Source organism: Sminthopsis crassicaudata, chromosome 4 (genome assembly GCF_048593235.1).
Source record: "Sminthopsis crassicaudata isolate SCR6 chromosome 4, ASM4859323v1, whole genome shotgun sequence".
NCBI lineage: Eukaryota > Metazoa > Chordata > Mammalia > Dasyuromorphia > Dasyuridae > Sminthopsis > Sminthopsis crassicaudata.
Window position 1 is genome coordinate 304,522,728 of NC_133620.1, and position 22,933 is coordinate 304,545,660.

A 22,933-nucleotide genomic window follows, 5' to 3' on the forward strand; every position below is an offset into this window, starting at 1 on the left:
TGGTTGGCTGTGTGTGTGACCTCACAGGCCCTTTATAAGCCCACTGCAGACAGTAGTCGCTCTCTTTAACCTGGCTTCCTAACCTGGGGTAGCCAAGCCAAGCCAAACTGATGGATAGCCGAGAGGTAAGGAGTTTGGTAGAGAACACGTAGGTCTTCAGACTAGGTGTTCACTAGGGAGCTGACAAGTCAGGGCATTATGTGAGTAGGTATAATAAAGGCTTTTAAGATTACATGTGGTTGTTCTTGAGCGTGCTACTGGTTATTAAACTATAGATTCAAGAGATCGTGGCCAGAGACCTTTGAAGGCCTCAGAGGAGGCGAGCCGGGTAGAGATGACACTGCAAAGGTCAGTGGTCAAAGGTACTCTGTTGGGCCTAGGGCAGACTAGTAATTGTAACTGTCAGGAGGGCATGTTACAGGTAAAAGTTGTAGAGATACTATGGAAAGCTGGGATGAAGATGAAGAGGGAGGTATATGTCATAGTGGCTAGAATGTGGGATCCTTGGAGTCAATAAAACCTAAATTAAAATCTTAGCTTTAGACATTTCTAAGTTACCTTATATATAAAATGGAGATTATATGAAATACTGTCATAATTTGCATTTCTTGACCATGTTTTGGGGCATTTTTTCTTCATAATGTACAATCTACTTTTTCAGAATTATTTCATAATTTATTTTGGTAGCTGCTTGGTAACCATTCTAAAAATACTATAGTTTCGCTTTTTAATTTTAATTACTTGTTAACTATTTTATATTTAAATAAGTAGTCATATCTTGTATTTTTTATTCTGGCCTAGACTTGGGAAACCCGATATGTGCTTTTGCTGTGGCTTTCTGTAACTTGCCTGATTCCTTTTGATCTTTCACGTCTTGATGGAAATCTCACTTCTGAATGTGGTGAGGCTCGTATATCTACAATGGATCGCATACTTCATATAGCAGAAGTAAATATTTTATTTTTAATAATTGTTGATTCTTCTTTTGAATTTAAGCATGAAGTAAAACTATGTGATGACCTACATATAATCTGTTTTTTTTTCTAGACTTATGCTACTTTGTTTCTCAATATAAGGAAAACTTCATTGAGAGCAATTTTATTATTTGTGCAATGGTGTAGCTAAGTTGAATTTGCCTTTGTATTAATTTGTAAATTAGTCTGTGAAGATTAATCCTGTAATCAGGATCTGATCATTTAGCCAAAAATTTAGTAGTGGTAACTATTTCAGAAATAATTTTTAAACTATTTAGATGGACATTGTGGATAGAGGGTTGGCTTTGGGATTTAAATTTTGCCATATAACTCTAAATAAGTCATTCAACTTTTTAATTGCCCTAGGTAACTCTCTATAGGGAGTGTTGCCCCATTTCTGTGAATTATAGATGATTTGCATTAGTTGAAGAAGTTAGGAACTGTACTTATTAATGTTTAGATCCTTCCTATTCCTTAAAGATACTTAAAGGGACTCATTAAAAAAATGTAAAAAAAATTTAATTGAATTTTTTTTTAAATTTAGTTTTAATACTGCATACTTGCTAACAAACACTCAAACAACATTTTTAGGGAAAGTGAAAAATATTTTTTTGGTGGGTAACAGCAGAGAAGGAAGAGATAACTTTTAACTTTGTTGACATGGTACTAATATTGACTGATGTTTGATTAGAGTTTTGTTGTTTCTTAAACTTTCCCCTTTAACTTTGTTATATTGTTATAAGTATTGTTTGTATATTATTCTTTTTTGGATCTGATTTCTCCCGTCTCTGTCTATTCATGCATATCTTTCCGGGGCTTTATATGTTAATCCTTAATTGTGCAGCAGCATTTAGTTACATTCATACCTGATGATTTCTTCTTCTTCATTTCCCTGTCCCATATTTTCTTTTTTTGTTACAAAAATAATAATGCTATCTTCAGTATTTCTGCACATGAGGATTTCTTCTTGTTGCCAATACCCTCCTTGGATCTAGTAATGAAGTCTCTAGGCAAAGGCTATAAGCAGTTTAGTAGTATTTTAATAATCTTTCATATATCCTTCATAATAATATTGCTAATCTAATTTCATATCTCTTCATAATGATTAAAGAAATTCAGAACTTTACCATCCAGTGATTGTTAACTTATCTCCGTATAGCCCTGACAGAAATGAGAACATAACCTTTTATAAAAGACTTCTCAAATACTCTGAAGTATTAGCTTTCATTTAAATAATTGATACAGATTGATAGAAGGTAAACTGCTATTACAATTAAAAAAATACAAATAGTTCTTAAATGTCAGAGAGATTGGGTATTGATATAGAATCAGTCATGGGAAAGTAGATGAGACTCAGATTCAGGAACATCTGAGTTTGAATCTTGTTTCAGATAATTCTTAGTTGTGTGGCCCTGTACAAATCAAGCTTTTTCAGTTTGAGTTTTTTCCTGTAATATAGAGATAATAGAACCTCCCTTATGGAATTATTGGCTCAAATGAGATAAGATATGTGAAATAAGTTATAGCTATATTTAGCTATTGTTTTATCTGGTAGTAGGTATTTACAGGGATTGAAAGTAAAGGCTACCTGAGGGGTAGGTATTTACAGGGATTGAAAGTATTTACAGGGATCTACCTGAGGGATGGTGATGAACCTCAGTCTTGCTGTGGCATGTTACTCTAACCAAGTTTGTATATCTTTTGGAAGTTGGAAGCCTGCTTCTTATCCCTTAGTTATTTAGAGTTTGATTCAAAGGTTTAAAGTTAAGTTGATTATTTTTCATTTATCATAAATATTGTGTGTCTGTTTCCTACTTTTGCCCAAATGATTATTGATAAAAACATTTCTTTCATTTTCTAGTCCTACCTGGTTGTTAGTGATAAGGCTCGGGATGCAGCTGCTGTTCTTATTTCCAAGTAAGTTAGCCTCATTATTATCTGTATTCTCAGTTAGTGGTTATAATATACAATATATGTCAAGGATGTGTGATTTCTTTTCTGTGGGAGCTTCCTCTATCAGAACTGACTATATCTCTTCTAGTTCCAGATAGTTCTCTGAGACCTGGAAAAATTAAATAATTTGGATAAATGGTGGATAAATGTCAGAGGAAGGATTTGAATCTAGATTCTGTATTCTGTTTTGAATCTAGATTCTGTATTCTGTTTACTATTCCATACTACTTCATATATATATTATATCAAATAGTAAAGGCTCATTTATTTAAAGTGAGCCTGAAGAACTGCTCTTTAGAGTAGTCTATTCATCAGAGGACTTGATTATTTTTGACAGTGCTCTTAGTTGAAATTGTCAATTCAAATAAATGTCTGACTCTAACTTCAGCATTTTTCTCCCCCAAAAAGGGAATATTATACTCCTGTACCTCTTAAAGATCCACGGTACTATTGGGCTATGCCATCTTTATAAATACATTTACCTTTTAGAAGAATGAATTTTTTTACCAAAAAACCTCAAATGAGTGCTCATTAATTGTAGAGGAATGAGCCAGTGAATGAGATACATAATGAAATTGTGCCATCTAGTGGGGGGGAAAAAACATGTAGCTGTATACATTTCTTGTAAAGAAATTTACAGGAGCAGCTAGGTGGCACAGTGGATAGAACACTAGCCCTCAAATCAGGAGGACTTGAGTTCAAAGCTGGCCCTCAGATACTTCCTAGCTGTGTGATCCTGGGCAAATCACTTAACCCCCATTATTTCAGCAAAAGAAAAATAAAAGAAAGGAGAAAAAAAAATTACAAACATAGGCAGACTTTGTTATTAGTGAAAAACTATTTCTCTAATTTTCTAGACATGTGATGACAAAGAAAGTTCCCCCTGCGATGCTGTGTAGAGCTAATTTGTATAGTAATTACTAATAAAAACTAAAGTTCATAAGCACAGAAAAACCAACATGACAATAACTTATTTATAGTTTGTTAAACTTAACATGGTAAAAGAAATGTTCTTTTTGGTTTTATGTCCCTTTCTGAACTTTTTTTCTTCTTCTGCTTATTGTTACTATTTATTTTTATATAGTAGTTAGGTGTGTGAATTAATTCAGAACTTTACTTTTTTTGCTTCTTTTAATTTTAAAAAGTAAATTTTCCATTACATGTAAAAAAGTTTAGTGTTTATTTTTTAAAATATTTAATGTATTGTGAATCAGCCTGATTCACAAATTGTAGGATTACAGAATTTTAGATTTGGTATGGTTTTTTAAGAGATCATCTAATCTAGGGCTCAACTTATTGGATACCAGTTTACATATAATAGAAATTTCATTTTCATACTTGGTATTTTTGTCATAATCTTCTAAAATTATAGAAGTGAATATAATTGTTAACATATAAGTAAATATAATTAAGTTCCTTAACAATAGGGACTGTTATATTTTTTGACTTTTTATTCTTCATGCCTAGTACCATGTTAGGTAGAGAGCAAGCAACTAATAGATGATGCTTGTTGATTGATTAATCCATGCATTTTTGTGCTTTACTATCATGATATCTTGAAAAGAAGGTCACATCACTATTTTTTAAAATTAATTTTATAATTATAATTTTTTTTGACAGTACATATGAATGAGTAATTTTTTTTACAACATTTTCCCTTGTATTCATTTTTTCAAATTTTCCCCTCCCTCCCTCCCTCTACTCCCTCCCCTAGATGACATGTGTATATATATATATATACACACACATATGTATACCATACATATTAAATGTGTTACAGTATAACCTAGATACAACATATGTGCATAAATCCAATTTTCTTTTTGCATGGTAAGAATTGGATTCCGAAGGTGTAAGTAACCTGGGTAGAAAGACAATAGTGCAAACAGTTTACATTCAATTCCCAGTGTTCCTTCTCTGGGTGTAGCTGTTTCTGTCCATCATTGATCAACTGGAAGTTAATTGGATCTTCTTTATGTTGAAGATATCCACTTCCATCAGAATATATCTTCATATAGTATTGTTGTTGAAGTGTATAGTGATCTTCTGGTTCTGCTCATTTCACTCAGCATCAGTTCATGCAAGTCTCTCCAAACCTCTCTGTATTCATCCTGCAGGCTATTTCTTACAGAGCAATAATATTCCATAACTTTCATATACCATAATGTACCCAACCATTCTCCAATTGATGGACATCCATTCATTTTCCAGTTTCTAGCCACTACAAAAAGAGCTGCCACAAACATTTGGGCACATACTTTTCCATCTTTAGTATTTCTTTGGAATATAAGCCCAGTAGTAGCACTGCTGGATCAAAGGGTATGCGTAGTTTGATAACTTTTTGGGCATGGTTCCAAATTGCTCTCCAGAATGGCTGGATTCTTTCACAACTCCACCAACAATGCATCAGTGTACCAGTTTTCCCACATCCCCTCCCACATTCATCATTATCTTTTCCTGTCACCTTAGCCAATCTGACAGGTGTGTAGTGGTATCTCAGAGTTGTCTTAATTTGCATTTCTCTGATCAGTAGTGATTTGGAACACTTTCATATGAGTGGATATAGTTTCAATTTTATCATCTGAAAATTGTCTGTTCATATCCTTTGACCATTTATCAATTGGAGAATGGTTTGGTTTCCTATAAATCAGGGTCAGTTCTCTATGTATTTTGGAAATGATGCCTTTATCAGAACCTTCAACTGTAAAAATATTTTCCCAATTTGTTACTTCCCTTCTAATCGTTTGCGTTATTTTTGTTGGTACAAAAGCTTTTTAATTTTATGTAATCAAAATATTCTATTTTGTGATCAATAAAGATCTCTAGTTCTCCTTTGGTCATAAATTCCTTCCTACTTCACAGGTCTGAGAGGTAGACTATCCTCTATTTCTCTAGTCTATTTATGATCTCATTCTTTATGCCTAAATCATGGACCTATTTTGATCTTATCTTGGTATATGTTGTTAAGTGTGGGTCCATATCTAATTTTTGCCATACTAATTTCTAGTTTTCCCAACAATTTTTTTCAAATAATGAATTCTTATCCCAAATGTTATTATCTTTGGGTTTGTCTAACACTAGATTGCTATAGTTGTACCCTATTTTGTCCTGTGTACCTAATCTGTTCCACTGATCGACTAGTCTATTTCTTAACCAATGCCAAATGATTTTGGTGATTGCTGCTTTATAATATAGCTTTAGGTCAAGTACAACTAGACCACCTTCATCTGACTTTTTTTTCATTAATTCCCTTGAAATTCTCTACCTTTTATTCTTCCATATGAATTTTGTTGTTATTTTTTTCTAGGTCATTAAAATAGTTTCTTGGGAGTCTGATTGGTATAGCACTAAATGAATAGATTAGTTTGGGGAGTGTTGTCATCTTTATTATATTCGCTCAGCCTATCCAAGAGCACTGAATGTCTTCCCAACTATTTAAATCTGACTTTATTTTTGTGGCAAGTGTTTTGTAATTTTGCTCATATAATTCCTGACTATTCTTTGGTAGATGGATTCCCAAATATTTTATACTCTCAACATTTGTTTGAAATGGAATTTCTCTTTGTATCTCTTGCTGTTGCATTTTGTTGGTGATGTATAAAAATGCTGAGGATTTATGTGGATTTATTTTGTATTCAGCAACTTTGCTAAAGTTGTGAATTATTTCTAATAACTATTTATTAGAATCTCTGGAGTTCTCTAAGTATACCATCATATCATCTGCAAAACACTCTATTTCTATTTACTTTGATTCACCTTAGGAGCTTCTTGAATTTTTTAATGGCTATTATATCTATACTGGCTTAGACTATGCTTTTGAACTAGAGATAAACGTGAAAGATTGGAAGGGCAGTTAGCCCAATCATAGTTACTTCTTCTGGTTCCATATATATGAAGTACCTTGTTTGGATATCTTTAGCTCTTGATTTTGGGCCTTTCCCAAAAAAAGATCCTTTGAAAAAATTCTAGCATTTTCCCTTTGTTAATCTCCATTCATTTTTCCTTGAACTTTGAAAATTCACTTGGTAAATTGGGTTCTGGCTCCTAGGTTTCAAATCAAATTTTTAAAGTCCTAATCTAGCCCAATTTTGTTACTTACATTTGATATACAAATTCATTAAGCATTTATAAATTGCTTCCTATGTACTAGTCTGCAATGGAGAATATGAAGACAGAATGAAAACAGTACTAGACTCTAGTGAGCTTACATTTTATGGTGGAATTACACAGCATGAAAAAACTGAAACCCAACCAAGTCCCTAAATTAATTACACAGTTAATTTTGGACAAAGTCAGGATTAGAACTTTGTTCTGGGGGCAGCTAGGTGGCGCAGTGGATAGAGCACCATCCCTGAATTTAGGAGGACCCGAGTTCAATTGTGTTCTCAGACACTTAACACTTCCTAGCTGTGTGACCCTGGGCAAGTCACTTAACCCCAGCCTCAGGGGGGGGAAAAATTAAAAAAAAAAAAAAAAAGAACTTTGTTCTTTTGATGTTTGAATCTGATGCTTCTGGACTCTTGTTTGTGTTCCCAAATGATCATTTTTGGCCCCTGAGGAGTTGTATCTCCCAGCACTACTAGGTAGTATCTGCAAGGTTTAAAAGTCAGTCATTTAACCTCTTTGGATCTTAGTTTTTTCATCTGTAAAGTAGTAATTTTACTAAGGGATCTTTCAGGTACCTTGTAGAGCTAAATCTGTAATCCTTAGAATCTCTTCTTTTTAATCCTTTAAGTATGAAGAATTAAAAAATTTCTTAATAATAGTATTAAGCCTCATAGGAATGTGGTATGTATTATATTATTTTCAACATCCCCCTTTTTAAACATTAAATAATTTAACACTGGATTAAGTGTTACTGGAAAGTTAACTTTACTAATTCACAGATAATATTATTCCTTTGCTCAAGAACCTATAAATTGGAATTTAATACCCTTAATAAATAAATAAATAAAAGATAAAATAAGCTGAACCCTTCTATTATGATGTGGAAATAGAACTGGATACAGATTCTAGAAAATAGGGTTTGAATTTCGGCTTTGCTATTTAGTTTGTGACATTGGGCACATCTTTTAATATCTCCAAGTTTTAGTTTCCTCACCTGTAAAATGGGGCTCAGATGAGCTTTTAAGATAAGATGCCTTTTTACTCTAAACTGATGATGTTTGTATGTAAGTATCAATACTGACTATTTAGAACAAAGGTGAAATCCATCAATTTATCAACAAATATGTATTAAGTTCTTACTGTGTACTGTTCTAAGTACTGGTGATGCAAAGATAAAAAGAAATAATTTCTTTTAAGGAGCATACATTTTATCAGAGGAGAAATTATACAAGTATAAATTATGTGTGTGAATTTATATATATACACACACACACACACACACACACACACACACGTGTGTGTGTGTGTGTGTATACCATGCACAAAATAAATACATGAAAAACAAGATAGATTTTTGTTTTTGGTAGGAGGTAGGCACTAAAATCTGTGGGATCAGAAAAGGCTTCATGTAGAAATAGTAAAAATATTTTAATATTGGATATGTTGATTTCTTGCTATAATAATGGTTACATTTCAAATGTGTAGTTAATTAGACCTTTCAAATATGTGCTTTGTATCTTGGCATTTTCTGTTTGTTTGCTTGTTTTTTTGCTGAGGCAATTGGGGTTAAGGGACTTGTCCAGAGTCATATAGCTAGGAAGTGTTAAGTGTCTGAGACAAGATTTGAACTCTAGTCCTCCTAACTTCAGGGCTGGTGCTCTATCCACTGTACCACCTAGCTGCCCCTTGGCATTTTTTTGGTATGATGCATACCAAAAGTGGCTCATTTTGTAATTCTGAGAAGTTCATTATAATAGTTCATAGTTTATATTTCAATCTTGTATTAGGAAAAAAAAAAAGATGGTATATGTAGAGTCCTTCAACCTTTAAATAAATGGATATGAAGACTAAGCAAAACATATGTAGTTCACAGTTTTTACAAATAAAGAAATTATGTCTCTCATTGAATATTTGTGCCTCAAGTTAGAATCAGAATTTGAACTTAGGTCTTGTGACTCCGAATCCCATATTTTTTTCTTTCCTGCTATATTGTTTCTTAAGAAAAATAAGACTTGTTAGATTGCTTTAATTCCAGAAATTGAAGTTTGCTCCAACTTGGTGCTTCTTAAAGTGTGAAATTTGAGATCAAAATTTTCTTAGGAATTTAAGTGCCTATAAGGTCTTAAGTTAATTTGATAACAGTGTCATAGTCAGAGCTTGAAGGAACCTTCAACCTAGTTTAGCCTTCTCATTTATAAAATGTGCAAACTAAGGGCAAGGAGATCAAGTATCTTCACACAGGTAATAGACTGAGATTTGAACCCAAGTCTTCTGACTCCAAACTGAGAGCTAAATTAACAACAACAAAAAAACTTCAAAACTTTTTTTTTTTTTTTAAGATTTGCCTTTAAAGGTTGTAGGACATTTAGTTTAAACTATGAGTTGTGGCCCCATATGGGGTCACATAACTGGATGTAGGAGTTGTGAAAAATTTGACAACAGTGAAAGTAAATGCTCTGCATTCTGCAGTGTCAAATATTTTACCAAGATTTAATTCTTTATGTAAAAATAAATAAGCATATCTATCTCATTAGTATGCAGATTTGCTTTTGTCTTTGATAAATGGTAAAATTATATGTATACCAAAAGATTTGCTTTAAAATAAATTACTTTATGATTTATTATTGGTAAATGTTTGATTTGTATATTCTTTTACACACCTGGGGTTGCATAAAAATTTCTTTGGTTTAAAGAGATTATAAGTGGAGCAACTTTAAGAATCTTGGATTAGATATTAAATAGAAAGAGATAGAAAGTTGATTCCTCTGGTGACTGATAACTTAAAATGTTGTATTTCTTGACAGGTTTATTACCCGTCCTGATGTCAAACAGAAGAAAATGGCAGACTTCTTGGACTGGACCCTTTCCACATTGTCGAAGTCTTCCTTCCAGACTATGGAGGGGATTATTATAATGGATGGCATGTTGCAAGCCCTGGTAATTATTTTTTTTTCATACTGCAAAACAGTTTTACCAATTGTTTTTAATTATGAAACTATAGAGTGCTATATATTGACCTTATTTATTTGTATTGTTTGAATATAAGATGTTCAAATTATTTTGACAATCTGACTAGACATAACAATCACTATTTAAAGAATAATAAATTAAAAGAAGATTTAATATTAAAAGTCTATCAATTGTGATTTTTAGTCTGTCATTCAGATTAAATTTTAGATACTTACAATGTTGAGTTATTATTCTGGTAACAGTTAATGTTGTCTAGTTGTAGAAAATGTAGGAGACTGAGAGAATGCTGAATCTGAACTGATCATATAACCAAATGTCAGCTCCTTGTTTTTCTTTGAATTTTAATTCGTTTTCTGATTATCTTAGATTCTAGATAAGTAGGAATTAGCTATATTTCCAAGTTCCAATGCATGCTTCATTGTAAAAATGCATTGTTAATTTAATTAAAACAAGTTCTTTACAATTCTGAGAGATAATTTTAACACTCTGCTTAAGGAAGACATCTTTTATTCTCTTTACATTGGAGGAAGGGAAGAAAAGAACACTTCAATTGAAATTTGCTCTTTTCAGTTCTTTGACCAATCATCAAAGTGACAGTTAATCTTCAGTTTCATAGGGTTGTTTATTTCAGAAGCATTTATTAAGTATCCATTGTGTATCATGTACTGTGCCAAGTCCTAGAGATACAAAGGAAGAAAAAAAAAACAGTCACTGCCTTCAAAAAGCTTACACTGTATTAGGGAAAAACCACATATTCATTGATAAGTAAATGCAAAAGATATATAAAGGAAATATAATGTAATATGAAGAGGAGATAATGGTCATAACTAGGATGAGAGAAGGCATAGCAGTTGTCACTCAAGATAAAATGGAAGAAATCAGGGAGTCAATTCAAAGGTGTCGCATTGGGAGTTTGAAAAGACAGCTGGAAGGGATCTTAGCAATAATTTACCCCAGTATTCCCATTTTACTGATGAGGAAATTGAGGTTCAGAAAATAATCAGACCAAGACCACACAAGAAATAAATAGCAAAAGTAGCATTTTAATCCAGATCCTCTAATTCCAAATCCAGTACCTTTTCATTTTGCCAAATGACTCTTCAAATAGTAGGTAAAATTAGTGTGTTAAAAGAATAAGATGATCTCTAGAAAATGAGATTAGATACCATGCCGTAACTCAAATTTACATTTTGTATGATTAAATATTATAGGAAATAATTTTGAGGTTACCACTTTTTTGTGTGTTTATAACACATTGGTAAGCATGCCACACTTTGCACTAGAGACAAAAAAGCAATATATTTCATCTTGATAGTTCTGATTCCAGCTTGATCCATGAAGTTATCACTGTGCCTTACCATCTGACTTGCAGCTGAATCCTTCTTTATTTATTTTCTCCCCTATTAGAGTATAAGCTTCTTTGAAGCAGAGATTATTTTATAGTTCAGTATATAGCCCCAATACTTTACATATAATAGATTCTATAAATGCTTTTCATCCATCCATTCACCCATCCATCCATCCATTCATTCAGTACCAGAAATTCTGACTTGCAAATTTTCTCTGTACAATACAGTATGGTTCACTAGCAAATTTAGTAAAGTTCATATTTTGCAACTTGGAAGTATGTTCTAATAGACAATACCAACTCTAAAAGTCTAATTTAATACTTATAATAACTTCTTTTGGTGGGATACAATGTGATCCTTCAGTAAATTATTGTATAGACCTTAGTTCTATAAAATATCCCCATAGGATACTATTAAGAAGATATTTAGTGTACCAGTGTCTATAAAGACTTGAAATTCTTAAACATTTTATATAAATTAATGTGAAGATAGCATTTTAACTTGAAACTTCATCTTCAACAATGACCACATGTTACATTTTCCAGATAACTTGGGAATAATTTTCCCCTCAGCTTTTAGAAAATAAATCAAGCTTCTTTCAGTTTGCAAAAAGCATCCAACCCTCAAAATTGTTTCTTTGAGATAGATGTAGGCATCATTAATACTGTCTTCTTTTTGGATCTCTGCATTATCCATTAATTCACCAGCCTCAGACAAATATGGTTAAGCAGAACAAAATATTGCTTATTTGCTTTTTTGGTTAGAGTCTTGAAGTCTTTAAAAATTATCTTTTACACTATTTTGGTCATTGTTGAAATTGTTCTTCTGGCCCTGCTCATTTTGCTTTGCATCAATTCAATAATCTTCATAAGTCTTACTGTGTCCATGTTTATTTATTACTTCATGCTAATATTCCCAGTTACATGGTTATGTCATAATTTGTTCCACTATTCCTCCAATTGAATAGATACTTTATTTCCAGCTTTGCTATAGCAAAAAAGGCTGCAATAAATATTTTTGCCCATATTGGTTTTTTCCCTTTCTCTTTGGCCCTTCTTGGGGTATATACCTTATATCCCAAAGTCAAAAAAATATATATTCAGTGTTTTTTTTTTTTTTTTCTTTCCAGAATGGTTGGATCAGTTGACAGCATAGTAGGTACTTAGTCTCACATCAACACTTTCAATTGTCTTTTCCCCTTTTTTAGTCATCTTTGCCAGTGTATAGAAAATCAGATTTGTTTCAGTTTACTTTTGTCCCATTATTAAAGATTTGGAGTCTTTTCACGCGATTTTTGATAGTATGCATTCCATTTTTGGGGAGTAGAGAGAGAAGGATGCATTAACTTTATAGAAAGAAAAGTACATTAAAAAAAAAAAAAAAGGACAGTGAAATTACTTTAAAACCTTGAAAAAACTTGAAGGAATTTACATTCCTCCTTTGAAGTGCAGGACCAGCTGCAGGGTGATATCTTTCTGGATATTGTAGCCAGATAGAATATACTTATCTTTTAGCTTTTTTTCCAGTAAAAATCTAGAAAAACTGTTCTGGAGAACGATGTTCTTTGTTCTGAATCTTTCTCAGTGGTGTCACTGGGTTCCACTTTAGGGTTCTGCATCCCATCCATGCAAGGCTACTACATTTGTTCTCTCCTGTATTTTTGTTTTTTGAGGTATGCAAGGAATAAATAATCTCTTCAGATTTGATTTTCTTCCTAAGACTATTTTGAATGCCTCCTTATTATTGAATGTGCATCTTTTTTCATGTATTTAATCATACATTTTCATTTTTGTTGTATTTTTTTGGTTTTAATTTCCAAAATATATACATAGATAGTTTTCAACATTCACCCTTGTAAAACCTTGTATTCTAAATTTTTTTCTCCTTCCTTTTTTCCCACCCCTTTTCTTAGAAGCAAGTAATTCAACATATATTAAATATGCATAATTCTTCTAAATATATTCCCACAATTATCATGCAGCACAAGAAAAATGAGTAAAAAAAGGGGAAAAAACAAGAAAGAAAACAAAAATCAAGCAAACAATAACAAAAGAGGTGAAAATACTATGTTGTGCTTTTCATTCATTCCCCATAGTCCTCTTTCTAGATGCAGATGGCTCTCTCCATCACAAGTCTATTGTAATTGGCCTGAATCATTTCATTATTGAGAAGAGCCACATCCATCAGAATTAATCATTATATAATCTTTTTGTTGCAGTGTTCTCTTGGTTCTACTCACTTCACTTAGCATCAGTTCGTGGAAGTCTCTCCAGAGCTTCCTGAAATCATCCTGCTGATCATTTCTTATAGAACAATAATATTCCATAACATTCATATACCATAAGTTATTCAGCCATTCCTGAACTGATGAGCATCCACTCAGTTTCCAGTTTCTTGCCGCTACAAAAAGGACTGCTACAAATATTTTTGTTTATATGGGTCCTTTTCCCTTTTTTATGATCTCTTTTTAACCATAAATTTTTAAAGTAGTTAACCTTGGATTGCATTTTGAGGTCCCTTGTTTTTCAGAACATATTCCATCCCTTCTTAGGTTTTCTGGTAGGTACAGAATAGTATTGTGTTTTTTTAAAAAATATAATTTTCTTTAAATTTGAGGGCCATTCTCTTGGTTACTTGTAAAATTTATTTTTCTGTGTAATTTAAAAATTTGATCACTATGTATCTTGAAATTTGCAGCAGTGGGTTTTTGTTTTGGTTTTTGGTTTTTTTTTTTCCTGGAGATGATCTATGGATTGTTTTGATTATCACTTTGTTTTCTATGTTCAGTACTTCTGGGCAGTTTTCTTATATTATTTTGTGCATTATAGTGTTTAGGTTTTTTGACTTATGTTCTTCTAGGAGAGCTATAATCCCAGATTGTCTGAGCAATATGCTTTGCTTTTGTAGATATCAGGTTTTCTTTTAACATTAAGGCTTTTTGCTTTTCTTTTTCCAGATTATCCTTCATTTCTGTATATATGCATTCCTACTCAGTTATCCTCTTGTTTGTTTAGTGATACTTGCCACTAAAGATTCAAGTTTTGCCTTTTTTAATCAGTTATTTTTGCTATCTAGGTCATAAATTCTGTTTTTACAATTCTTTTAAATCATTCTGGAACAGTATGACAAAATCTCTAGGGTCTTGTCTCATCAGATCTCATAATTTCCCTTTGTTTTGCAGTTTTAATTAATAGATGATTGAATTTGTTTACTAGATATGGAAGCAATATTTTCTTTCCTCCTTCCTCTCACATTTCCTATTACTTTGTTTCCCCTTTTGCTTTATGTGCTCATATTCAGGGTCTCTGAGTTTTCTTTCTGGGATCTTGGTAATTTTAGTCTTTTTGCTTTTATTTCCCCCTCTTCACTTCCATACTTTCTCCCACTCTGAGTTTTTCTGAGTTGGATCTCAAAGCATCCTACTCACTCCTTGTACCGGACAATTCATAGTTCACGGAAGACATGGCAGAAGCCATATAGGACATAGTTAGTGGGGGTGGACGAGTCAAGTGAAGATTTTTACGGGTGATAGAGATATGGGCATATTTGTAAGCATTAGGGAAGGATCCAGGGAGCTAGGGAGAGACTGAAAATAGGTAGTAGAATGGGGATGACAAAAGGGGAAATTTTTTGAAAGAAAAAAGATGGTGTCAGAATGCTTGAGCTGGTAGAGTGAATAGTCTTAGTCTTGGCAAAGAATAAGGCCATCTTATATGAGAATAGAGGTGAAAAAAGAGATAGTGGCCGAAGACATTTCAGTGATATAAAGGGAATAGGAGAGGAGAAGAGGGAGTTCATGGAAAATTGCCCCCATTTTTTCAATAAAATATGAAGCAAGATGAGGGGAAGAGGAACCATGGGAAGTTTGAGGAGGGAGGAAAAGTTTAGAAGAACTGCTGTGGAGATTTAAGCAGTGAGTTGATGAAGAAGGTATAGTAGAATTATTTAGCAGCAGAGAGGGCCCAATCAAGAATGCATAACTTAAATTTGTAGTGTACCCAATCCGAATTCTTTTCGGATTGTTATTCAGCAGCTCATGTAAAATAGTGAATGTAGCAAATGATGGGCATAATCTGTGACTGAATCTGGGCAAGATGTATTTGGCAAAATGATAAAGAGGGTTATATGGAGTTAAATGGCATAGGGATGAATTAAGGAATCAAGGAATTGGAGGTCATAACATAGACTGAGCAGGATTTGTAAGGGAAAGCAGAAGAAGAGGTGGAAAGTCAATAGCTGATGATCAGATAAAGAGATTTTAAAATTCTTGAAAGTGGAGGAGGATGGTGCATTTGTAGATAATGGCAAGATCAAGAGTATGATCTTGTGTGTGGCTAAGATGAATCAAAGAGTAGTTCATGGAAAGTAAGTATGTGGAGAAACTGAGTGGTAGGGGTTTGAGGAAGAGTCAGTATGTTTATTGAAATCTCCTAGGGTGAAGGCAGAAGTTAAAAAGTAGAGAAAAATTGTGAAGCAGATAGTGAACTTGTTGAGGAAAGAAATGAAATGATCTAGAGATATACAAAAGATAGCTACCAGGATTTTGATTGGGTAATAGAGTTGAATAACATGAACCTCAAAGGAAGAGAAGTTACTGAGTGACATAGGTGAGGGGGAATCTTGGAGGTTGCAAATTGGGGTGCAACTCCTCTACCTCAGACCTGTGAGCCAAAGGGAATGAGTTAAAGTTCTCATCAATATTGGAAAGATTGTCCAGGGAAGCTTTGTCATTAGCAGGGAACCAGGTTTCAGAATAACTAGTGGGAAGAATGGGAAAGGAGAAGATTTAGGATGAAGGGAAGTTTGTTGCTATTGCAGTAGACATTTTGGAGGGCGCTGTAGAAAGGATGAGTGGTGTTTGGTTGAAACTTAGGAATGAAAAGTTTGAATTTAGGGTTAGAATAAGGATTCAGTTTTTGGGTACGAGGAGTGGTTCTTAGATGATGGCCTAAATGGGGTCAGAATCTCTGGGCTGTGGGTTATGACAGTGTTCATCACTGAGTGGAGGATATTACAGTCCTTTTCCCAAGGGCACCTCAAAGAAGTGCTGGACAAGAGATGAAAGGCACAAGATCTGATGACTGGTGAGAAATCCCATTTCATTACTCCTGTTCCTTCTGAAGATGAGATTAAGAAGAAGACCGTCCTGCTGCCCACAGATTATTTTTCATTTCCCCCTTCCCCTACCCAGTGGACCAGCACAACAGGAAATCAAAAGCCTGAGGTCAAAGAGAAGGTTATTCCTCTTTGCATCGGAGCTTCTTCATATTAAAGTTGGGAAATCAAGCTGAAATAGAAGGTGGTAGTTGTCTTTTGCTGGTATAAATAAAAGTTGACCCTTCCTGGCACTTTGACATCTTCCTTCTGGGGACATTCACTTAAAAAAAATGGAAGTTCTGAGTCAGAGAGAATGGTTTGGCTGCTCTTCTCACCTGAGGCTGGAAATCTGGTAGTATGGCAAATAGTATTAGACTCATATTGCAAGGGTAAGTAAGTCCCCTTGACTGTACCTCTTCCCGCAGGGGAAATACACAACAGCAATGGAAGGTAAGTAAAAAGGTAAAATAGAAGGAAAGAGGAAAGAAAGTCTGACTTCCTTTGGCAACAAAATTCTGATTCAGGGTTACAGTCTTTGTTTCTATAATTCTGCAAACCTCCTTTGCATTTTATTGTCATAGACATTTTTGAGTGTGTTTGTTTAATGATAAGCTAGAAATAGGCTTTTCACAGAATTTAAATGTGACAGGTATTCTTCCCACTAACTGTTGATTACAAATTATAGAAAAAAACCTAAAAAAAATGCCATATGAACATACAACCACAGAGTTTGTAAGATCTTATGTTTTTATATCAGCCATTCTAAGTGCTAATTTATAACTAGGTTTGTGGATCAAATCTCTAAAAGGAAATTTGTGTGCATTTCAACAAACCCTGAAATTACACTGCCACCAGATGGCAATGGTGCTTTGTCCACATGTCCTAAACTATAAGGCATGTGCTTTGTCTTAATTTCATTGGAGGCTAAGGGCTAATGTTTCTAGAGATTTATAAATGTGGTCTTTTTACTGCTTACTTTGTTATTAACAATAATTCTTTTGAAATGGCTGAAAGGAAATGCCTAAGGTAGAGTTTGTTCCCTTTCTTGTATTTAGCTATATTAACTTATTTGAGACAATTTCATATGCAGATTTCAATTAGAATTTTGCTTTTTGACTCACTCTCCTTATCCTAATACAAATTTGAAACTCTGATTATGTCAGCTTGGTTTGTTTCCCTGTGGGTTGCCATTTTATTTTCTTTAGTGTTCTTTTTTATCTTTTTTCTCATCACAGGTTTCTTTATCACTCTCATCTCAGAAATCTTAGCTTTTTCTCTAGAAACTTTTCTGCTTGACATTTAAAGCCCATGGCATTTGGGGCTGTATTCTACCTTTCCTGATATTTTATATCATGTTTTCATCCACTCTGTTTTAGGCAAACTTGCCAGTTTACTGTTTTCTAGACTCATTCTATCTCTCCATCCCACAAGCTCTCCTTTATGTTTTTTCTCCTCATCTCTGCCTCTTAGAATTTTTGCTTCATTCAAAGTTTAATTCTTTGCTCCCTCTGCCTTTGCCCTGGTTGTCAATGTCTCCTCTCTCCTCAAATTATTTGTACATACTTTCCTCTGAAAATGTTTTGTCATTCTCACTAGAATTTAAGTCTTTTGAGGGCAATATACCTTGCATGGAATGGGCATTTAATCATTATGATTAGTGATTGCATTAATCATTATTTTGAATTGTTGATTGCAATGGAAAGCAGAAATTCCATCATAGGATGGTGCTGTTGAATGAAGCACCTTTCTTGGAACAGCCCAAAAGCAGCTCCTTTTTTCCTTAGAAGGAAACTTTGTACTTTATTTTCTGTATTTACTATTATTTAATGTTTAGTATCGCCATTACCATCAGTTTTTGAGGTCTTTTTTAAATTTGGAGCTAGATATAGCTAAATGGAATATTATTTATTTTACTAAGGCTTATTTATGGGTCAGCTTCAAGGACTCAAATTTACAAATTTTCTTACCCACACTAGAACATCATATGTGAATTAAGTTTAAGGCTTTAGAATAAGTTTAATTAAATCTTCTGCCCCTTATCTTTAAATTCACTTAGCAGTCTTAGATTTTGACTTAGGTTTGGTAAAGGATAAAGATTATGTAGTGGATAGGAGAGAGAACAGTGTGTTAATGCAGGAAGATGAAGTATATATTGACTAAATTGTAGGGAAAGAAAATAAGATAATAGTAAGAGAAAGTAGTTTGATTAACCTCTACAAAATGGGTATGAATAAAAGCTTTGAGTTGTTCATTCATAGCCTGTCTGCTCCAAAAGATGGAACATAAATTTTCTAATAACATTTAGAATTTATTCCTTCTAACTCTTTCTTCAGCGAAAGGATGAGTAGATAGACTTGTAGGGGAAATCTGTGGAAAATACTTATAGAGTGTATATTGTTTACACATTGCATTTAGGTAAAATTTAAAGTAAAGAAACAGAGTTTCTTTTGAAGATTTTCCTATGCAGGTAGTTTGTGCTTTCTTTTAAACATATTTCTTTGCTATTTCCATTTACATTGTCAGTAGCCAAATATAGTAGTCTGGCTACTTTGTGGATAGGATAGTTCAAATTGCCTAGCCTGGTGGTATTCATAACTGTCTATAGAGTGATGTAAACCTGTTTTTTTGTTTGTTTATTTGGTTTTTAATTAAATCTTTTTATTTTCAAAACATCTGCATGGATAATTTTTCAACATTGACCCTTATAAAAACCTTGTGTTCCAAATTTTACCCTCCTTCTCTTCACCCCCTCTTTAGATGGCAAGTAATCTAATATATATTAAACATGTTAAAATATATGTTAAATTTAATATGTAGGGGGCATCTAAGTGGCACAGTGGATAGAGCACCAGCCTTGAATTCAGGAGGACCCCAGTTCAAATCTGGTCTCAGACACTTAACACTTCCTAGCTGTGTGACCTTGGGCAAGTCACTTAACCCCAGCCCTGGGGGGGGGAATTTAATATGTATATGTACATACATATATTTATACAGTTATCTTACTGCACAAAAATAATCAGATCAAAAAGGAAAAAAAAATGAGAAAGAAAACAATGCAAGCAAACAACAATAAAAAGTGTGTGAAAATGCTATGCTGTTGTCCATACTTAATTCCCACAATCCTCTCTCTGTGTGTAGATGGCTCTCTTTATCACAAGATCATTGGAACTAGCTGCAGTCATCTAATTGTTGAAAAGATGATCAGAATTGATAATCATATAATCTTGTTGACATGTATAATGATTTCCTGGTTCTCCTCATTTCACTTAGTATCAGTTCATGTTAAGTCTCTCCAAGTCTCTCTAAAATCATTCTACTGATTGTTTCTTATAGAACAATAATATTCTATAGCATTCATATACCATAACTTATTCAGCCATTTTCAAACTAATGGACATATATTCATTTTCTAGTTCCTTGCCACTACAAAAAGGGCTTCTACAAACATTTTTGCACATGTGGGTCCTTTTCCCTTTTTTATGATCTCTTTGAGATATAGACTCAGTAGAGGCACTGCTGGATTAAAGGGTATGCACAGTTTGATAACTTGGAGCATAGTTCCAAATTGTTATTCAGAATGGCTGGATCCATTCACAGTTCTATCAACAATGTATCAGTGTCTCAGTTTTCTCACAACTCCTCCAACATTCATCATCATCTTTTCCTGTCATCTTAGCCAATCTGAGAGGTGTATGGTCTTAATTTGCATTCTCTAATCAATAATGATTTAGAGCACCTTTTCATTATATGACTAGAAATGGTTTTAATTTCTTTATCTGAAAAATGTCTGTTTATATCCATGACCATGTATCATTTGGAGAATTGCTTGAATTCTTATAAATTTGAATCAGTTCTATATATTTTTAGAAATGAGGACTTTATCAGAATGCTTAAATGTAAAAATGTTTTCCCAATTTGTTGCTTCCCTTCTAATCTTGTCTGCATTAGTTTTGTGTAAACCTGTTTTCAAACTTACAGCTTTCCTTGGCCCAACCCATTATTCTAACCAGGTTAGTTTGTTCACCATTCAGTTTATTTCCAATCTCTCTTGATTCTATTCCTTTTCCTTTTATCTTATCTTATCCAGAAGTTTCTAGACCCTTACAATTTCCTTTTTTTCTCCACCACATTAAGAAATAATGCTATTTCTTCTCTGTACTATATGTCATTGTCAGCTTTTAGCTGTTTTGAGGAACATGTTCTGTTAACTGAAAATTATGTAAAAATAAATTATAGTTGTAAGCTTTTAGAAGACAAGAGAGATTTTTAAAAATTTCTATATGTTTTCCACTCTAGTCTAGAAGCAAGTAGATGGCACAATGAATGGAATGCTGGGCCTGGAGTTAAAAAGACCTAAATCCAACTCTCGCCTTAGACATTTAATAGCTGTATTGACTGTGGGCAAGTCATGTACTCTTTGTTTGCCTCAGTTTCCTCATCTATAAAATGGGTATAATAGTAGCACCTATCTCGCATTGTTATTGTGAAAATCAAATGAGATAATATTTGTAAAGTGCTTCTCATAGTGCCTGGCACAAAATTGGTACCATGCTTATTTCTTCTGTTTTCTATTTTGTTCATGCATATGTTTTCATTTGACAAATATTTGTGATTTTTATATAGTCTACCTATCATGTCTTTTTCCATTTCTTTATAAAAATAACTGAGTAGTTTCTAGATTTGACTAATAACTATGTTTTTTAGTAATACTATTTTTGTACTTCTTGTGTGCAGTGAAGTCTACATCCAAGAACAAGATTAGTTAGTGTAGTTTTGAAAACAGAAAAATAGTTTGAGTTAGTATAGTTTTATTGATCACTCTAATTTCTTCCTGAAAAAGGAAATAGAGATTATTCTTCCTGACTTTCAGTCTTCCTTGTAGCTTTTCACTATTCTGACCATTACAGATGTATTTGTATAGAATTTAAGTTCACTATCAAACATCTTTTTGATACCCTGGAAAAATGTAAAAACTCATTTCAATATTCTTTTCAAGCACAAGGTTTAAATACTCCCTACCTCTAAGGCACCTGGAAGAGTTTGTGATTCAGTAATTCAGTTTGTTATCACTCATTTTTAAGAGCCTCGAATGATCATAGAAGAAAATAATTGAAAATCTGTGTATAGAAGAAAAGTTGTGAATTTATGGTATGTGTACTGTACAGTGGTACATGATACACTTTATTGTTGGTAATTCATGGGCCTGAAGATGTAAGTAATATTTGCTTCCACCTAGAATTTCAGGGATGTGTTTAGATCAGAGTTCTTAAACTTTGTCTATTCAATCCCTTGTCACCTGAGAAATTTTTATGTGACCCTGTCTTTAATGTGAACCATTTCTGGCAGTGTTTGGGCATGCACAATGCAAAGTGCACATGTTGAGTGTTAAGGACCAATGCTGCAGAGAAGGGTTAGTGAAATCCATTGATGTAGTATGGGCAAGCATTGCCAGAAAAATCTTGTATTCCTTATACAATTGATTAATTTTTGGTTGTTGCATTCAGAAGTCTTTTACTGTTGCTAAATTTTTTGTAACTCCCACATTCAGTTTGGTGAATCCTGTGTGAGTGTAATCTGTAGTTTAAGAAGCTTTGTGTGGGTGACTGTGACTACAAGGTAGAGAAAATTGTACTAGTCTCTCTCTTGGCAGACACAGAAATATGAGATTTAGTATTGGTGAGATTTTTCACTCAATTCTATTGACAGATGTGGGCACTATGGCTTAGAGAGGTGATAAAGGTTATAACTAATGGAACTAACATTTGAACTCATGATTTTTGACTATAGTGATTGTTTTTGGTGATATATGAATGAAGGTCTTTTCTAAGTTGAATCAGATGATAACTGAGTAGAAGTTATAAATGTCTAATGTGTAATTGCATTATTGAGCATCCACAGAATGAATATGATGGTGTACTTTTATAGAATTACCAGAATTTTGAGTATCAAGGATCAGAATTGGCAGTTTTTATTTCCCTTAGGCCATGAAATGCTATTCTTGTTATGAAAATGAGAAATCTCATCCTAGCAATGCAAATGTTTTTCTTTCCTAGGGACTGCTGTTTTGTCTTTTGACTATTCTTTTACTCAACTTTAATCCAGGACTACCCTTAAATGATTCACAACCATACACTGTTTTTGATTCTTTAGTATCCTTCCCAGAGTAGTGTATTCTAAAGTAGCTCTAGGGCAGTAGTTTTCTTTCTTTTTTATGTTATTAAGTGAGGTGTGGTCCTTATGCTTTGGTAACTTAGAGTTAGAAAAGATTTCATGAGCTCATTTGCTACAGCTCTTTATCTTTGGGCAAATATATATAAGATATATATAAGATCTATCTTCTGTTTAAATATGGAAAATCATGTGCTTTATATTATATAGCTTTTTGTTGTTGTTGTTCTGCTAAATGCTTTTAAGCTAAATCTTGGGGCCCAAGATTTGAAACTTATTCATTATAACATACAGCTTTGGTGCTTGACAACTATA

The 22,933-nt window shown here is 33.3% G+C and overlaps 1 protein-coding gene across 4 annotated transcripts in view; it reads left to right on the forward strand.

Annotated features, from left to right (window-relative positions):
* TBCD (tubulin folding cofactor D) overlaps positions 1-22,933 on the forward strand; it is a 436,500-nt gene that overhangs the window by 13,374 nt on the left and 400,193 nt on the right. For all 4 annotated transcript variants that reach the window (XM_074264992.1, XM_074264995.1, XM_074264993.1 and 1 more), the window contains exons 6-8: positions 802-948; positions 2,836-2,891; positions 9,839-9,971. In XM_074264992.1, coding sequence (XP_074121093.1) covers positions 802-948; positions 2,836-2,891; positions 9,839-9,971 — 336 coding nt within the window. The remainder of the gene's footprint in view (positions 1-801; positions 949-2,835; positions 2,892-9,838; positions 9,972-22,933) is intronic.